General features: G+C 36.3%; 1 protein-coding gene across 1 annotated transcript in view; it reads left to right on the forward strand.

Moving 5' to 3' along the window:
- The window catches only part of Ctf4 (Chromosome transmission fidelity 4), a 454,523-nt gene that overhangs the window by 381,699 nt on the left and 56,882 nt on the right, over positions 1 to 15,942 (forward strand). Inside the window, exons 21-23 of the mRNA XM_090376337.1 lie at positions 2,700 to 2,959; positions 10,339 to 10,463; positions 14,794 to 14,873. Of these exons, the coding sequence (XP_090232463.1) occupies positions 2,700 to 2,959; positions 10,339 to 10,463; positions 14,794 to 14,873 (465 nt within the window). The remainder of the gene's footprint in view (positions 1 to 2,699; positions 2,960 to 10,338; positions 10,464 to 14,793; positions 14,874 to 15,942) is intronic.

Genomic DNA, 15,942 nt, shown 5'->3' on the forward strand with positions numbered 1-15,942 from the left:
TGACTCTTCCCAGATGGCACAGGTGTGTTTTGGCAGGATAATGTGCCCTACCACATTGCTGGTATTGTTTGAGAGTAGTTTGACAAACACAAAAGTGACTTCCAGTAACTTAGCTGTGGAATTTGCAAGACATGAATCCCTTAGAAGATCTCTAGTCTTAAGTGGATCAACAGATTTGGCATTTAGACCCTCCACCAAGGACTATTGAAGATCTACAAGAAGCAATCCTGGCAATATAGTATAGCATATATCTCCTGCAATAATGTTCACAGGCTGTATAGAGTTCATGCCTCACAGTGTAGTGGCAGTACTGGTAGCAAGAGGTGGACATAACCGTTAGGTAGGTGATCATAATGTTGTGATAGGGCAGTGATAAGCTTTTCACAGCCATTTCAAATAACATATGAAACAACATTACAAACCTTCCATTAAGCACTGTCAACTTGTGTTTCTAAATAAATGTCGACACAGTTTTAATGACTGATAGCGTGAAAATAGATTTTAAAATCATAGGTGGAGGAAGAGGATCACGTCTATCAATATTGGCTTATTTTATTTAGAAAAGTTGAAGTTCTCCGGATGAAATTGAATAAAGTGATATATAAATAGATATTGAGAACAGTTTCAAAAAAGAAACAATAACAATTTTTTTATGATTAATTTAAATTAAACAAGAATTTTTAATTCTTGTTTAATTTTTGAAATAATTTTGCTCTAATATTAGGCAACATGCCAAAAAGAACAAATTAATATTTAAAGGCATTTATGTACAAAGTTTTCATTTTTACAAATTTTCACATTTCCAAAAAAATTTTTGAAAATTTTTGAGAATGCAGTTTTCCAGTTAATGTGCTATCATGAATTTTGCAGTCTCTTCTGCTTCAGTCGATTGATAAGGTTCATTCATATATTCTCTCTCTCTCTCTCTCTTATCATGATTAAGAAATATTTCACAGTTTTATCCTACGTCCCAGCCTCATAACATTTTCTTAATCATCAGTATTGATTGCCTCTATCTGTTGTCGTTCACCACATTCCCTTGGTTTTGCATAAGAAATAATTGGTACTGACTTTAGAGAAGTATATACATTGTACTTCTCTAAGTACAGTGACCGTCTTTTCATAGAAGGTTAGTGTAACCAGTTTAAATAATTCATAAAAATAAAATTTATGGTAACTGAATGAGAGTTTATGGTAATCATTCAGTTTTTTATTGATTATCATTATACATATTTGCTTGAATTAATTAATATAAATTGCTTTGTCAGAGCATTTTATTTTGGCAGTTTCATATTTGTTTTGGTTAATTAGATTACTTGTTTAGTTCACATTCATCGCTTATGTTCACATCGGATTCTTTTAATATTATAGGTCTTTCTACTTTTAGATGTCAAAACCCCTCCTTTTTTCAATTTCTGTGTATGACCTTCCCATAAGCAACAAGAAATTTCCTTTCTTAACAAGCAGTGTAACTTATTGGAAAATTTCATGCATTATTCTAGGAGGAAACTTGCATACCTAAATGAACAAAGATTGATAAATGCTTCATATATAGCTACTTAAAAACCATCGTTTCTCACTGCTGAGTGAAAGTGGTATATGTTAGCATAGGAAAATTGTCATCATTTATCAGTCAAAAAGCTTTAGTGCGACAGTAGTCAGTAAAGCAGTTATGATGGTAATGTCAAATATCACACAATGTCGTTATTGAAGTTATTTGTGTGCGCAGAAAATCCATGTAAGCCTATTGGTCAAAATTTCCTCTGGGGTCCATTGGCATGGTGTTATTTTTTTATTTTTTTTATTTATTTATTTTTTTTTTTTAAGAAATGTGTTACAGCTGCATTCTTCTTTTTCTTTTTTTTTATGTATTACAAACTGAATCCTGTATACAAACTAGTTCAGTGTTGGTTGCCCCCCCCCCCCCTCACTTCTGGTGGTAACAGCAGCTCTCAGTTTCACAATTTTATTGCCTTGCTAGGTGATAAGCACCAATGGAACTAAACTGGATATTCCAAATGAAACATTCCCTACCAGCAGTGGTGAGTATATTAACAACATATTGTGTGCCATATACCTTGTGAGTAAACCATAGCTATCAAAAGTCAAATTAGTGTCACTGTTACTGGGAATTACCTTGACCCTCATTTGCCTACATGGAAAATGCCTGTTGACACACAAATGGGTATAACATAAGTGTCTGCATCTGTTTTGGAGAGGTTGTGTAACATATAATGGCTGATACTTCTGGCTGAGGCCCAACCTGTGTGTCTACAACAAGAGATGTCCATTAAAGGCGTTTCACTGTATTATTTTCTTGTATTTATAATATAAATTCATAATTTAATTGGTAGGTCTTTTATATTTATGTTTCTGTGCTGGAATCTGTTGTGCAAGGCCAAAGGGCCTTGTGGTGACTTCCACAAGGCCCTTTGGCCTTGTGGAAGTCACCTTTTGTTACCAGTAAAATCCAATTTGTTATTTCCATCTGGGGGGGATAATTTTTGATATTTCTAATGCTTTTAAATGTGTAACTTGACAAAAAATAAATAAAAAATTTTTGCTTCTGTATATGATGTATATCTATTACTTTATTACATTATCACATTTATAGAAATATATAGCTGTGATCATATTATTCAACTCTGATAGTTTCTTTTAATATATATATATTTATGTTTATGTTGAATATTTTTCAGTTAGCTGTAAGAGCTGATAAAGAATTTCGTGCAGTTGAATTAGCAGAAATGATGCCTACTCATTTTACACTTCAAGGGGCTATTAGGTATGCTTCCCAAAGACATCGTATGGCACTTGCTGAAAAACTTGCGGGGCTGGCTCAACAGAAATTGTTAGAAGAAGAAGAAGAAGAAGAAAGTGATGATTGTATAGGGAAAGGTGGAGGAGGAGGAGGAACAGAAAGCGAAAGTAAAAAACATGATATAAATTCCAATGAAGAGTAAGAAGCTTATCCATTCCCATTTCTGTAATTAAATTTTTTACATTGTTCACAGTTCATGCAGCTTATTGTTCGTAACATAGAGGTACATTTTTCCTGCTCAGGCTTTATATCCTCTATTTGGTTTGCAACAACGTAGTAAAGTGATTTATTATTAATTTACAACAGAGCATAAAATATGATGATTAAAAAATAATAATAAATTGGTTTGTTGATTATTAAAAAGTATCAGAACTGGGGTATGGAAAAGTATTGAAAATTGCTTTTGCCATTTGAACTAGTTTTAACTGTTAAATTAAACATTGCCAATTAAATTTCAAACGATAAAAACAGACTTTACATATATTTGCAAATTAAATGGTTTCTTCATTGATACCCAGAGGTAAGAAAGAAAATTTTGTACACAAAGGCATATTAAATTAACTAAATAATATTGCAGTTGATGTCTCTCTTTTGGATCTGCTCTGGGATCCCATCATGGCATGTTATACACTAAATCCATGAAGAATAACCTCCCAAATCACCAAAAGTTATTCTTCGTGGCCAGCCTCAGTTTTTTTATTGTTCAATTCTACAAATTCTGAATAACTCCTCACTTTAATTTCATATTTTGTCCAATCTAGTTTTCACATCAAGTTAATTGCTTTACCAGGGTGATTATTTACAGACTTCTCCTAATATAATGGCTCATTTAAAAATCAGCTCTATCAGATATCTTTGTATTTCTTCAGTGGTTTTGTTACATATATGCATGTAATACTCATATAAAGTTGTCAGGCCACAACTTGAATACTGTGTACAGGTCTGGAGGCCCCATTTTAGGAAGGAAGTAGAGTTGCTAGAAAGAGTACAAAGAAGGGCAACAAGATTGGTGAGGGGAACAAAGTGGGGTGCTCTTACTAAGAAAGGCTTAAGTTCTGCAAATTGCAGCGCCTGGAGACTGAGCACCTGCGGGGTGATCTAATTGAGGTGTATAAGGCCTTGAACAGGTTGAGCAAGCTCAATGCTGATGGGATTCTTCTTCTTGCTCAGATTACGAACCTGTGGGGACATAGATTCAAATTGAGGAAAGATGGTTATAGAATAGATATGCGGAAATTTGCCTTTAGCCAGCAGGTAGTTGATTGCTAATTAAATTTATCAGCGTCCACAACAAGAAATGGAAGTCTGGAAATGGAAGGCTTTGCTAGACAGGTATTTGGAGTGAATGGATGGTGAAGTGGGAGTGGTTTTTTTCTTTTTTTTTTTTCTTTTTTTTTTTTTGGCTGATGCTGCATAAGCTTGCTTTCTTGCATCGTATGCCTCAACTAATGCTAAAGTGGTTTAACTGCCCAGAGTTTTCCATAGTGCATGTGGCTACATTTTGGGAATGTTGCCGTATGTCCCAAAGAATACAGCCAAATTTTGGCATCATGTCACAGTTATTTATTTATATTCTGATTTCCTTTCACTACATGTACTACATTAATTGATTTAAAATTCAGTTATTGAGTAATACATTAAAAAATACGTTGGCATTCGAGGTGAGCGGACGCGCTTAGACAGGGCTCCTCGGATAAGTGGTTTACTTTTGGATAGTGCTTTTAAATATTTGTTTATTTAGATATTGTTGGATTATTTTGTTATAGGTTTTCCTGTAACTGTTTGATTTTAAGAATATTATAGATATAATTTTTTAAAGTTACTTTCATTGATATTTATTTAATTTTATAATGGTAGTTACGAGATCTGCCTTAAACACGTCACAGGGTATCGTGACTCACACGGAAATAGCAGATGGCGATTTACGGGAGAGTCATGATTTAATCCGTTGTGGAACCTGTGGAATGTTTTCCAAGGTCGACCTGGTGACTAATCCTACCTCACCTGGGGATTCTTTTCTTTGTGATCGATGTAAGGAGTGCACCGATCTAAAATTACAATTTGGTGCACTGATGGAACAATTTGAGTCCCTGAAAAAACGAGTGCTTGCCCTCGAAAATAATGCATCTGGGAGCTCGTCAGGGACTCAAAACTCCAGCAATCTACCAAGTGATGCACACCCGATTCTAGCCTCAAAACAGAAAAACCAAGTGCAAACTACTCTGGTTAAAAAGGACATTGTTTTATTAGGAGACTCCATTGTCAGGGAAATGGGGAATATTTTTTGTAATAAAGATAGGTGGAGCAGAACCAGGGTATGTCTGGCGGGAGCAACTATTGATGATGTCACCAACAGATTGTCAGATTTTAAAGGGGGTAAAGAAAATATTATTATTCATGTGGGGACAAATGATATTAAACGTAAACGATCTGACGATTTGTTGGAAAAATACAGGACCATGCTGAGGAAATGTCGCGAGCTAGGCCATAATGTCTATGTGTCTGCAATTCTGCCCAGACACGATAGGAGGGATTATATGTTAGGAGCCTTGTGGATTAACTCAAGACTTGAAGGAATCTGCAAGGCTTTAGGGGGTAAATTTCTATCAGCATGGCCCACACTTGTAGGTAGAAGGAATTTGTTTTGTAGAGACGGGATACACTTAAACAAAGGTGGTGCAAAAGTTTTTGCCAGTATTATTGAGGATACCTTAAAGGTTCAGGGAAACTGCTAGTTAGGGGGGATGTGGGTAATACTGACACGCGTTTATCTGATAATATTGGTCAATGTAACTCTTGCACATACCTTAAGAGTTCTTATCTGTTACCCCAACTGGACGTATTATCTAGATGTTCTGGGGGCAAAGACGTTTCACGTGAGCGGGTAGCTAATATCAGGGAAGAGAGCCTAAAAAACTTCAAGGGTTGTGTTAGGGTTGTTAAATATACAAGAACAGTAAATCTTAATTGTTTATACAGTAACGTTAGAAGTGTCGTCAATAAAATGAGCGAATTCGAACTGGTGGTTAAAACAAGTAACGCGGACATAATAGGGCTTACGGAGGCGTGGTGCCACCCGGAAATTGGGGATGATGAGTTTCAGTGCGGCTTGTATAATGTATTTAGGAAGGATAGGTTAGATAGAAGGGGTGGTGGGGTAATGCTTCTTATCAGAAGCAGCCTGACTGCAACGATAGCTTTCCCGGATTCAGACATTTCACATGCTAGTATAGAGTCTGTATGGTGTGAGATAGTTGGAAACAAAGGTATAATGCGAGTAGGAGTAATCTACAGACCAGGTGATTGTGAAGATTATGACAAAAGCCTCTACATGCAAATGGAATGGGCAAGTAAGCGTCAATGCCTTATTATGGGTGATTTCAATTTGTCTCTAATTGATTGGAGTAAATGGCAAGGAAACTCGACATGGGGAACGAAATTTTTAAATCAACTAGATGACTGTTATTTGTATCAATATGTCAGGGAAAGTACTAGAGAAAAGAATATCCTAGACCTCATCATCACACATGAATCAGATGACATAACAGGGCTGACAGTAGAGGAACCAGTAGCAGGAAGTGATCACTGAGTTCTACGGTGGATGATGACGAGAGAGGTAGCCGAAGTAAAAGGCAAAGGAATGGGTTTTAATATCGGAAAAGGAAATTACGATGCCTTAAGGTACTACATGGCCTCTATTAACTGGGTAGATATCGCACAGAGAATGAATACATTTGAACTGTGGTACGCTTTTAAAACATTAATCACAGATGTCTTGAATGCGTATATACCATTAAAAAAATACTCCACGAGAAGGGTTCCATGTTGGATGAATAGTGAAGTTGCCGCATTACTTGAGCAGAAAAAGGTGGCATGGAAAGGTTACAGAGCAATAAAAAGTACTGAAGCCTATAACAGCTACAAGGTGATGTGTAATAGAGCCACAGAAAAGGTTTGACAGGCAAAGGCAGTTTATGAGAAATCACTAGCAAACAGAGCAAAGGGGGGGATAAAGAATTCTTCACATATATAAATGCCAAGAAGAACAGGACAAACCAGATCGGACCTTTATGTAAGGGAAAGGGGATAGTAATAAATACACCAGCTGCCGTTGCAGATGAACTCAACAGTTATTTTGCATCGATATTAAGAGAGGCGGGAAGCGAGTGCATTGAACCATTGAGGCTAATTATGAGAGCATCACTAGACTCTGGGGAGATTCCCTTGGATTGGAAAAGTGCCAATGTATCTCCCATACATAAGGGTGGCTCTAAAAGTGAAGTTGGAAATTATCGACCTGTCAGTCTGACTTCAGTAGTAGGGAAAATCATGGAGGCAATGTATCAAGGGTGGAATTCAGGATCATTTGGATCGAATTGAAATTCTCAAGGATATTCAGCGTGGTTCTGTAAAGGGAAAATCATGTTTAACAAATCTGGTTCGCTATTTCGACAGGGTCACTCACGAGCTGGATTTAGGGAATAATTTCGACATTGTTTTAGATTTCAGCAAAGCTTTTGACTCAGTTCCACATGAGCGGTTGCTTTATAAGCTGGAACAGGTTGGAATCACTGGGAAAATCCTTAGATGGATAGAAGGATGGCTTCAGGGCAGGAGGCAGAGGGTTGTGATAAATGGCTATTCCTCAGATTGGGTTGATGTAAGAAGTGGGGTTCCCCAAGGATCAGTATTAGGACCACTGTTGTTTTTAATTTTCATAAACGACATTGATGAAGGAATAGAGGGTGTGATGTCTAAATTTGCAGATGATGTTAAAATTGGTAGAGTAGTTACTGATCACTGTCAAGCTGAGCTTCTTCAGAGAGATCTAGATAGACTTCAGGAATGGTCAGAAAAATGGCAGCTGTGCTTTAATCCAACAAAGTGTAAGGTATTACACCTGGGAAACAGTAAACCCAAAAAAACTTATTCACTTGGTGGAGTTCAACTAAACCCAGTACTGGAGGAAAGGGACTTGGGTGTTACGATACGGTCAGACATGAAATTCTCTGAGCATTGTAAACAGGTTGCAAGGAAGGCCCATGGTGTCCTATCGATGATCTATTGAACTTTTGCAAATAGAGATAGGGACGTGACAATCCCATTATATAAGGCTTATGTTAGACCACACTTGGAATACTGTGTTCAAGTATGGAGACCGCACCTAAAGAAAGACATCGAGATTCTTGAAAGGATGCAAACAAGGGTAACTCGCCTGGTGAGATCGGCAAAAGGGCGTCCTTATGAAGAAAGACTTCGAATATGTGGGTTGCAGAGTTTGAAAACTAGACACCTTAGAGGAGATTTGATTGAGGTGTTTAAGGCTCTGAGAGGCATCAGTAAAATGAATGAGGACAAAATTTTAAAGATTATAAATGATGCTAGAACTAGGGGACATAAATTCAAGTTACGGGGGGAAATGTTTAGATTGGACTGCAGGAAGTTTTATTTTAGCCAGCGAGTTATAAATTACTGGAATAAGTTGCCTTCATGGGTGGTAGAGGCCAACAGTTTGGGGAAATTCAAAGGTCATCTGGATAGTACTTTCGGGTAAGGGAAGTGTATAGGATGATAGGTAATTTCCTTTTTATTTATTTTTTATTTTATTTTTTTTATTTATTAATTATTATTATAATAAATAATAAATTAATAAATTGTTTTGTTAGGTTTTTTTTTTTTTTTTTTTTTTGGCTGGTGCAGCATAAGCCATAGGCTTTCTTGCACTATGCGGCAGTTACTAATACTAAATACATTGATTTCTTTGTGTGCTTAATAATTCCTGTGCATAACTAAGGGTTTCTTTCCCAATTCCTTTCTTAGTAATGCATCATTACTGTACTTGTAAATTTATTGTAGGTTGTAATAATCTTCTGGGGATGTAGTAAATTACATTGACCCTCCCATTGATACAATATTTAAAGCCCCATACACATTGACTATAAGTTTAAAAATACTTACAGTCAATGTATGGGACTTCAAATATCAGATACAAAAAAGTCATGTGGTAACTGATATGGCAGGAACAAACCAACAATAGGTTCTTCAAATTAAATCAAAATTATGATACTGAAAGGTGCTTCCGTAGCCAGGTGGGACGGAGCAGCAGTAGCACACGCTTCTTGATTAGACCGGGGTTCGAGCCCGTCACCACCAAATACGGAGGATGCGGAAAGGTCAGGGAATGACCACCGCATATCCCGGAGGAATATGGCCTTAGTTGCTAATGCTCCTAAAAACCAAAATAACAACAACATGATACTGAGAATCCTATACCCATTAGAACAGACAAAAGGAAGTAACATTTGGAGGGGCCAAATCAGACATACATCTTACTCATATGTATCTACTTTCACAGGAAAAAACTTCATTGTGCTGTCTGCTGCCACACTGCTTACCATCAAACAGTTGTTTTTTTATTTTTTTTTTCTTCTTCATACATAAACATGAGATCTTTGTCCTGCTGCATGTATTATACAATATAAGCAGTATATTTCTAATGTTTTTTTTTTTTTTTCTCAAAACTTGTAGTGCTTCAGTCAAATTTAGGAAACAAAAATGTAAAGAAATGCAAATCGTACAAAACCAAATTTCTTTTACTATACAACTTACTAATGAATTTATCCAAACTTGAAAGTGAGGCAGATGAATTTCATGAAGTTTGTCTCTCAACTTGGGCAACTTTATCAGAATGGAAATTCAGTTAAACCTTCAGTTGTCACTACTGGTTGTTTAAGTAAATTTGTGCATTTTTTGAATCCATCAAGAAACTAAATTTTCAGAAAGTTTGTGGCATCCCTATGAACTCATTCACCACCTAGTTTGAGAACCACTGATTTATTTAGTCTCTTTCTAGCCTCTTCTTTTGGATTTCCATATACAACCCATCCCATTGTATAGGAGTCCAGCAGATTTCTTGTTTATAATCTGACATGCTCAGTTACACCATATTGTCCTATGCTCAATTGACCCTGCAGAAATTATATCTGAGCACTGAAATTAAAGGGGGGGGGGGGAATAGTCATTCTATAATCAGATAAGAGAATAAATTAGCAAACTTCAATTTTGAATTGTGGTCTTCCATTTTCAGGTTATTAAAGACTGACTACTCATATATCTGTGTGTGTATGTCATTTATTGGTATGTTATTATTATTAGCTACATGGTGCAAGGAAGCTTGAAGCTTATGCTACACCAGCCAAAAAAAAAAAAAAAATTTAATTCCCGAGTTACCTTGAGAGAGAGAGAGAGAGAGAGAGAGAGAGAGAGAGAGAGAGAGAGAGAGAGAGAGAGAGAGAGTCAAAAGTAGAAGGGAACCACCAAGAAAGTGAAAAATTATGATATCCAGCTCAAGACTCTGGGTGTGCCAAGCCCATACTCACCAGATGTGAGCCCCTAGGGTTAATTATATCTTGGAATAAATCTTGGAAGGTATTCTTATATGAAACAAATATATTGATTACAGTAAGCTTTTCATTTTCCTTCTTTTTTTTTATTAAAATGGTTTTACCACTTTTTAGGAACTCTAAATTAATAAATGCTGATGAAGTTCAAAGAGTTATTCAACCCAAAGGCATCGGAAAGAGTCTGTCCATTATCAAAAAACCTGCAGAAAGAAGCTCACCACCCTCAGCTAACATTTCAGGTGACTTCTGTCCTTCTATAATATCAGTTTAATAGGAACTCACTGTAGTCATTTGCTAACAAAATATTAACCCTTTCATGAATGAGTTTTCTAAACATGTATAGGACTGGGGACAGGGGCAGTGTTGATTTTTCCACAAGAAGCTGGTTCTTTAAAATATATTCTTTGCTGAATTTTGAAAGTTTGGAAAAATTAAAATGTACAGTAAATGCTTGAAATAGTAATTTGTTCTTATTTTGACTTAAATACCCAATAATAGGATGAAATTGTCAAAAATCAAATTAGAATTTTTAAAAAATCCTTTTAAAAATATTCTTAAAAACTCATTGTTACTTTTTTTTTTTTTTTTTTTTGATGTAGTAATATTGTCTACATCTGTTTATGTATGTATATCACTTGATTCAGTTTCATCAGCATTGGGATCTGAATTCTAGAGAATTTCAGCTTGCATAAGACCAAATTGAACAACTGAGACTAACAGTTATAATATCCTCCTCCTCTTCTGATTTTCAAAACTATTTTTGTTCTGCCATTTATTATTACTCTAAAAGGGTGAAATAATGTCTTACTTGTGGATCCAAGGAGCACAGCCAAACTGATTGCATAGCAATATTTCCTCATGTCCAAATTGCGAGGGCAGCGATCTGGCATTCTTGCAAGCTATGATAGCATGGAAAAAATTCATAAATACAAAGTGGAAAACAAGTCACATGTTCAGAAGCAAGAAGACAAATAATCTAAACAAAGTCAAGGCATTTGTATCCCACAGCTGTTCAACATTTTCAGTCAGTTGATGTTCAAATGGAAGTATCAGTTTCTCCAGACACTCCCATTGCTAACTTCGCATGTTCCTTACTTCCAATTCCAAACAGTGCCCAGTATGACAAACTTCTGAATAAGCCAGCAACACCCCCCTAACACCATTTCAGCTGATGCATCTCCAAAGATGGGCTAAATCAAAGAGTAAAAGAAACCAATAGACTATAGGTGTTGCAGTCCAGTGGAATGGATACAGATAAACTGAATGAGCTAAATGATGCTGTTTTAGATCTCCTTGTGGATGATGGCTTGGATTTCATGTTCCCTCTCTTTCCTAAGGAAAACCTTAGGAAAGAAAGGGAACATGGAATCCAAGCACTGGAAAAACAAAATTGAGAGTAGGAGTGTTGGCCTCAGGTGCCAAGCGAATTATAGTTCTCTTACATTCTTGTCGTTGATAAATCTTTTTATTTAATCAGCTAAGTTCCTGTGCAAAGCAAGAAAGAAAAGCTACCTTCCTTTATTTTGTTAGTTTATTACTAACACCCACTACTTTCCGCTTGGTCACAACAGACATTGCTCCTGCCTCCCTGTGGCGGGGCCGGAAACCTTGGCAGAAAAGTTAATCTGCCAAGGGCTGAAAGGAGCAATATAGATCATACCGACACTGACTCTTGTGGGATGAATATCCCATCACATTCCAGAAAGCAGGAAGATCACAACCCTTCCTATGCTAAAAGACAAAAGGATATAGACCAGAATATCTGGCCTCACTTCCTTATAATTCATTCATTGACTGACCAGTCAGTCGGCAAGCTCTCTCCTTTTCTGATCCAGAAATGTTTCGAGAATGCTGCTGGCTCACCAAAAATTGTTTGCCGACTAAAATCAGGTGATTGCTTGTTGAAACAATAGAACCCAAGCACTCTGATAAATTGCTTAAATTAAAAACACTTGGAGAAACTCCCGTAGAAGTGTCACCTCATGCCACCTTAAACTACTCAAAAAGAGTTATAACTGAATGGGACCTTCTACATGTAACTGACGAAGAAATTGAACAGGAACTCTCAGACCAAAATGTAATTTTTGGTCTGAGAGTTCAAGGCCAAGAGAATCCTAATTAAAAGGGATGGCTTATTACTTCAACTAAAAACATAATACTAACACTTAATTTGCCAAATCCACCAACTTCTGTAAAGGCCGGATATTTGAACTGGTCCAACCATATATACCAAACCCTATCATATGCTTCAAATGTCAGAAATTTGGGCATTCACAGACAGTATGTCGAGAGGCTCCAGTATGTGCTTCACGTGGGTCTAAAGATCATGCCCATACTGAATGTTCTGCACAATCTCTAGGTGTCCAAACTGTAAAGGCAATCCTCCACTTTTTTTCAAAGGCTATGAAATGTGGAAAAGAAAAAATGATTCGACAGTACAAAACTTAACATAAAGTTGCGTATCTCGAAGCAAAGAAACAAGTACCACCAATCACTGGGCACGCTCATATGCAGCAACTGTCCAACAACACAATAAGGATATCTGCTATTACCACTGCAGTTCAAACCAATGTTACAGTGCCTCCCAACATCTCTATATCTGATTGGGCTCACTCAGTCTTAACTCCATCACTAAACTCATTCTCAAAATCAACTTCCAGTCAAGCCATCAACACACCAGTTACAGTTCCTTCAGACATGTCTTCCTCTTCACAACCAACCACAAATGCTAAAGATGTAGATACAGGGAAAAAATCCTCTGTCCATGATCATATGGACACATGAAAAAAGAAGTCTTAGAGGAACAAATCTTAGAGATATATGCTAAGGAAGAGATGGATACTCGTCTATATTTCCCCAAAACAGAGAAAAAGCCTGAAAGAAATAAGCAAAGAGATAAGCAGACTACCATTCGCAAAAAGACAGAAGACAGATACAAATACGAAACCAACGTAATGTGTGTAATGATACAATGAAATTGTTGAGGCTTCTGCAGTAACATTGAAGATATTCGTGACTTGATTGACAAATATCATCCGATAGGTGTCTGCCTTCAAGAAACAAACCTAACTCCACAAGTAAACATAGCAGTGAACCGTTACTGTATCTACAGACAAGACCGATTTCCTTCCAGTGGAGCACATGGCAGAGTGGCTATTTTAATTGACTCCAGAATTCCATGTAAATGCCTCCAACTGCAAACATCTTTGGAAGCAGTTGCAGTACAAATCTCAGTCCAGTTTACATTCTCACTGGTCTCACTTTACCTTCCTCCAAATAAAGACTGTGCATAAAGACTCAAAGCATTGGCAACGCAGCTACCACCCCCGGTCGTTATCATGGGAGACATAAATGGGCACCATCCCCTGTGGGGGGTCTCAACACCAAGACAAACATGGAAGGTTGATTGAGAAATTATTGTAAGAGCTGAATCTCTCACTCCTTAGCACTGGAGTAGCGACATACGTCCATTTACCCACAGGAACAACCTCAGCCATTGACATTTCCATATGTTCACCAGCCCTATACCCACTTATTGAGTGGTCGATCTTGAACAATCCACTTAACAGTGGCCATCTCCCTGTGGTCAGCAAAATATTAATCAATGATATTACACATTATGATGGCCAAAAAAGATGGAGATTTCAAAAAGCTGACTGGACAAAATATACAACTCTTGTGACAATAGATAAACAGATAGTCACTACTCAGCCAATAGACAACAACAACTCACTATAACTCAAGTCATAAACCAGATATTAATGGCAGTTGAAGCTACAATCCCTCGGTCTTCTGGAAAGTATTATAAACATGCCACAAAGAATGCAGTCTGGCCCCAAGAGAGAGAGAGAGAGAGAGAGAGAGAGAGAGAAGAACAAGACTTGGAACCTCTTCCAAAAGTATCCCACCTCTGCCAATCTCATAAATTTTAAAAAAGCCAGAGCTAGAGACAGATATATCTGATGTATGAGTAGAAAGGAGTCATGGATACATTTCACCTCCAAAATTAACGAAAATACAGATACCCATGTTATTTGGAACAAAATCAGAAAACTTAATGGGCAATATCTTTCAGTACCAACTCCAGTTATAAACTTGAATGGACCAGAGATCACTAACTCCAAGGAAATCGCAAACCAAACATACTTGTAACTACTTTACAAGTATATACTTCTGATATACTTTTAAAAGTATATCAGCAGTATCAGCATATATCCCATCCTTTCAGAAAACGAAATCTGTAGCAGAAAAATACAAACTAAACTTCATTACCAGCGAACATCTCCCATACAACCAGCCTTTCAATACAGAAGAAATGCAGAAAGCTCTGGCTAAGTCAAGGAGGAGTGCAGCAGGACCCGATGGTGTTCACTATCAAATGATACAGCAAAATGCTTTCTGCTCTACTTAAGAACAACTTATTGACAACAAAGGCTATAGTTTATTATTATTATATATTATTGTTTAGAATCTAAGGTGTTTTTTTTTTTCTTTTGTATTTTATAAGTATTATGTTTTCTTAAAACTATATATTATTTTTAATAAATATCTGTTTGTACATTTTTATAGCATGCAGTGAAGATTATTGTAGAAAAGAAACTCTCGGTTCACTTCTTCCACTTCGTGGTGAACAAAAGAATCCATTTAAAGTAAACTTGTGTTTTTATTCTAGCTAATTTACTTTTCACATACTTCAGAGGTTAGCAACCTGTGTCATCCAGAACTGTCCCAAATGGCACCAAGAGATGATTTCATTTAATCACCTCAATAAAGTATTGCTATAAAAGTTGCCACAGTGACAGTCAGACAGGCATGACTCTGATTTGATTTAATTTCAAAACCCTCAAAATCCGTTTAAAAAGTTCCACTTGCTTTAGATCTCATTTTTACAAAATAAAAGCAGGTGTCCTTACAGAGATTTCACTAGTATGAATTGGTATACTACTCCTGTAAGGTTGCCAGCTCCTGATATATGTGATTTCGTTATATATTTTTGCAAAGTAAAACTAGGCGCAGTTTTTATCTTAATCACATGGTGCATACACTTCATTTTCTTAATGTTTTACCAAAACACTGTGTTATGGTGATATACATGTCATAATGTATATATAAACTAACCAGGGTTGTAATTTAAAAACAGAATTATTTTTCCTTTTGTTTATTACTTTAATTTGAATTTCTCACTTAGTCTTACAATGATGATATGGAAAATTTATTCAATTGAATTGGAATGGGAATGTCACGTGGTTTATCATCTTAATAGTTAAGGAAATGAGGATGCTGTTATAATGTGAGAATTTTGTATAAGCTACTTATGGAAATGTTACCACCTCAATTTAAACTTAATTCAGATTGGCTACATTTTGGAATTCCATTGAACCCTGTCATTAAGCCTCCAGGGGAAAAAACAGCCAAGGAACAGCAGTACAAAACCATATTAATTAATGCTAAGTATTATATTAAATAAAAATAAGTCAGTGACATTTGTTTGAAGAGTTTATAATACATTTTGGAAAAATGAGAATGAAATAGAATAAAATAATACATTAATGCTAAAAGTCTTGGAAATAGAACTCAGGAAGAACTGTTTTCTCAGACCTCCTCAAGACCGTAAAAAAATTGCAAGGAACATACAAGGTTTCATAATTATTTCTTTCATCAACAGCTTGAGCGAACTCTTAGTTTGCTTTGAATCTGAGCAGCTTTTGTTCAACAGAT

This window comes from Mastigoproctus giganteus, chromosome 6 (assembly GCF_048544385.1).
Source record: "Mastigoproctus giganteus isolate SK-2022 chromosome 6, ASM4854438v1, whole genome shotgun sequence".
Classification (NCBI taxonomy): domain Eukaryota; kingdom Metazoa; phylum Arthropoda; class Arachnida; order Uropygi; family Thelyphonidae; genus Mastigoproctus; species Mastigoproctus giganteus.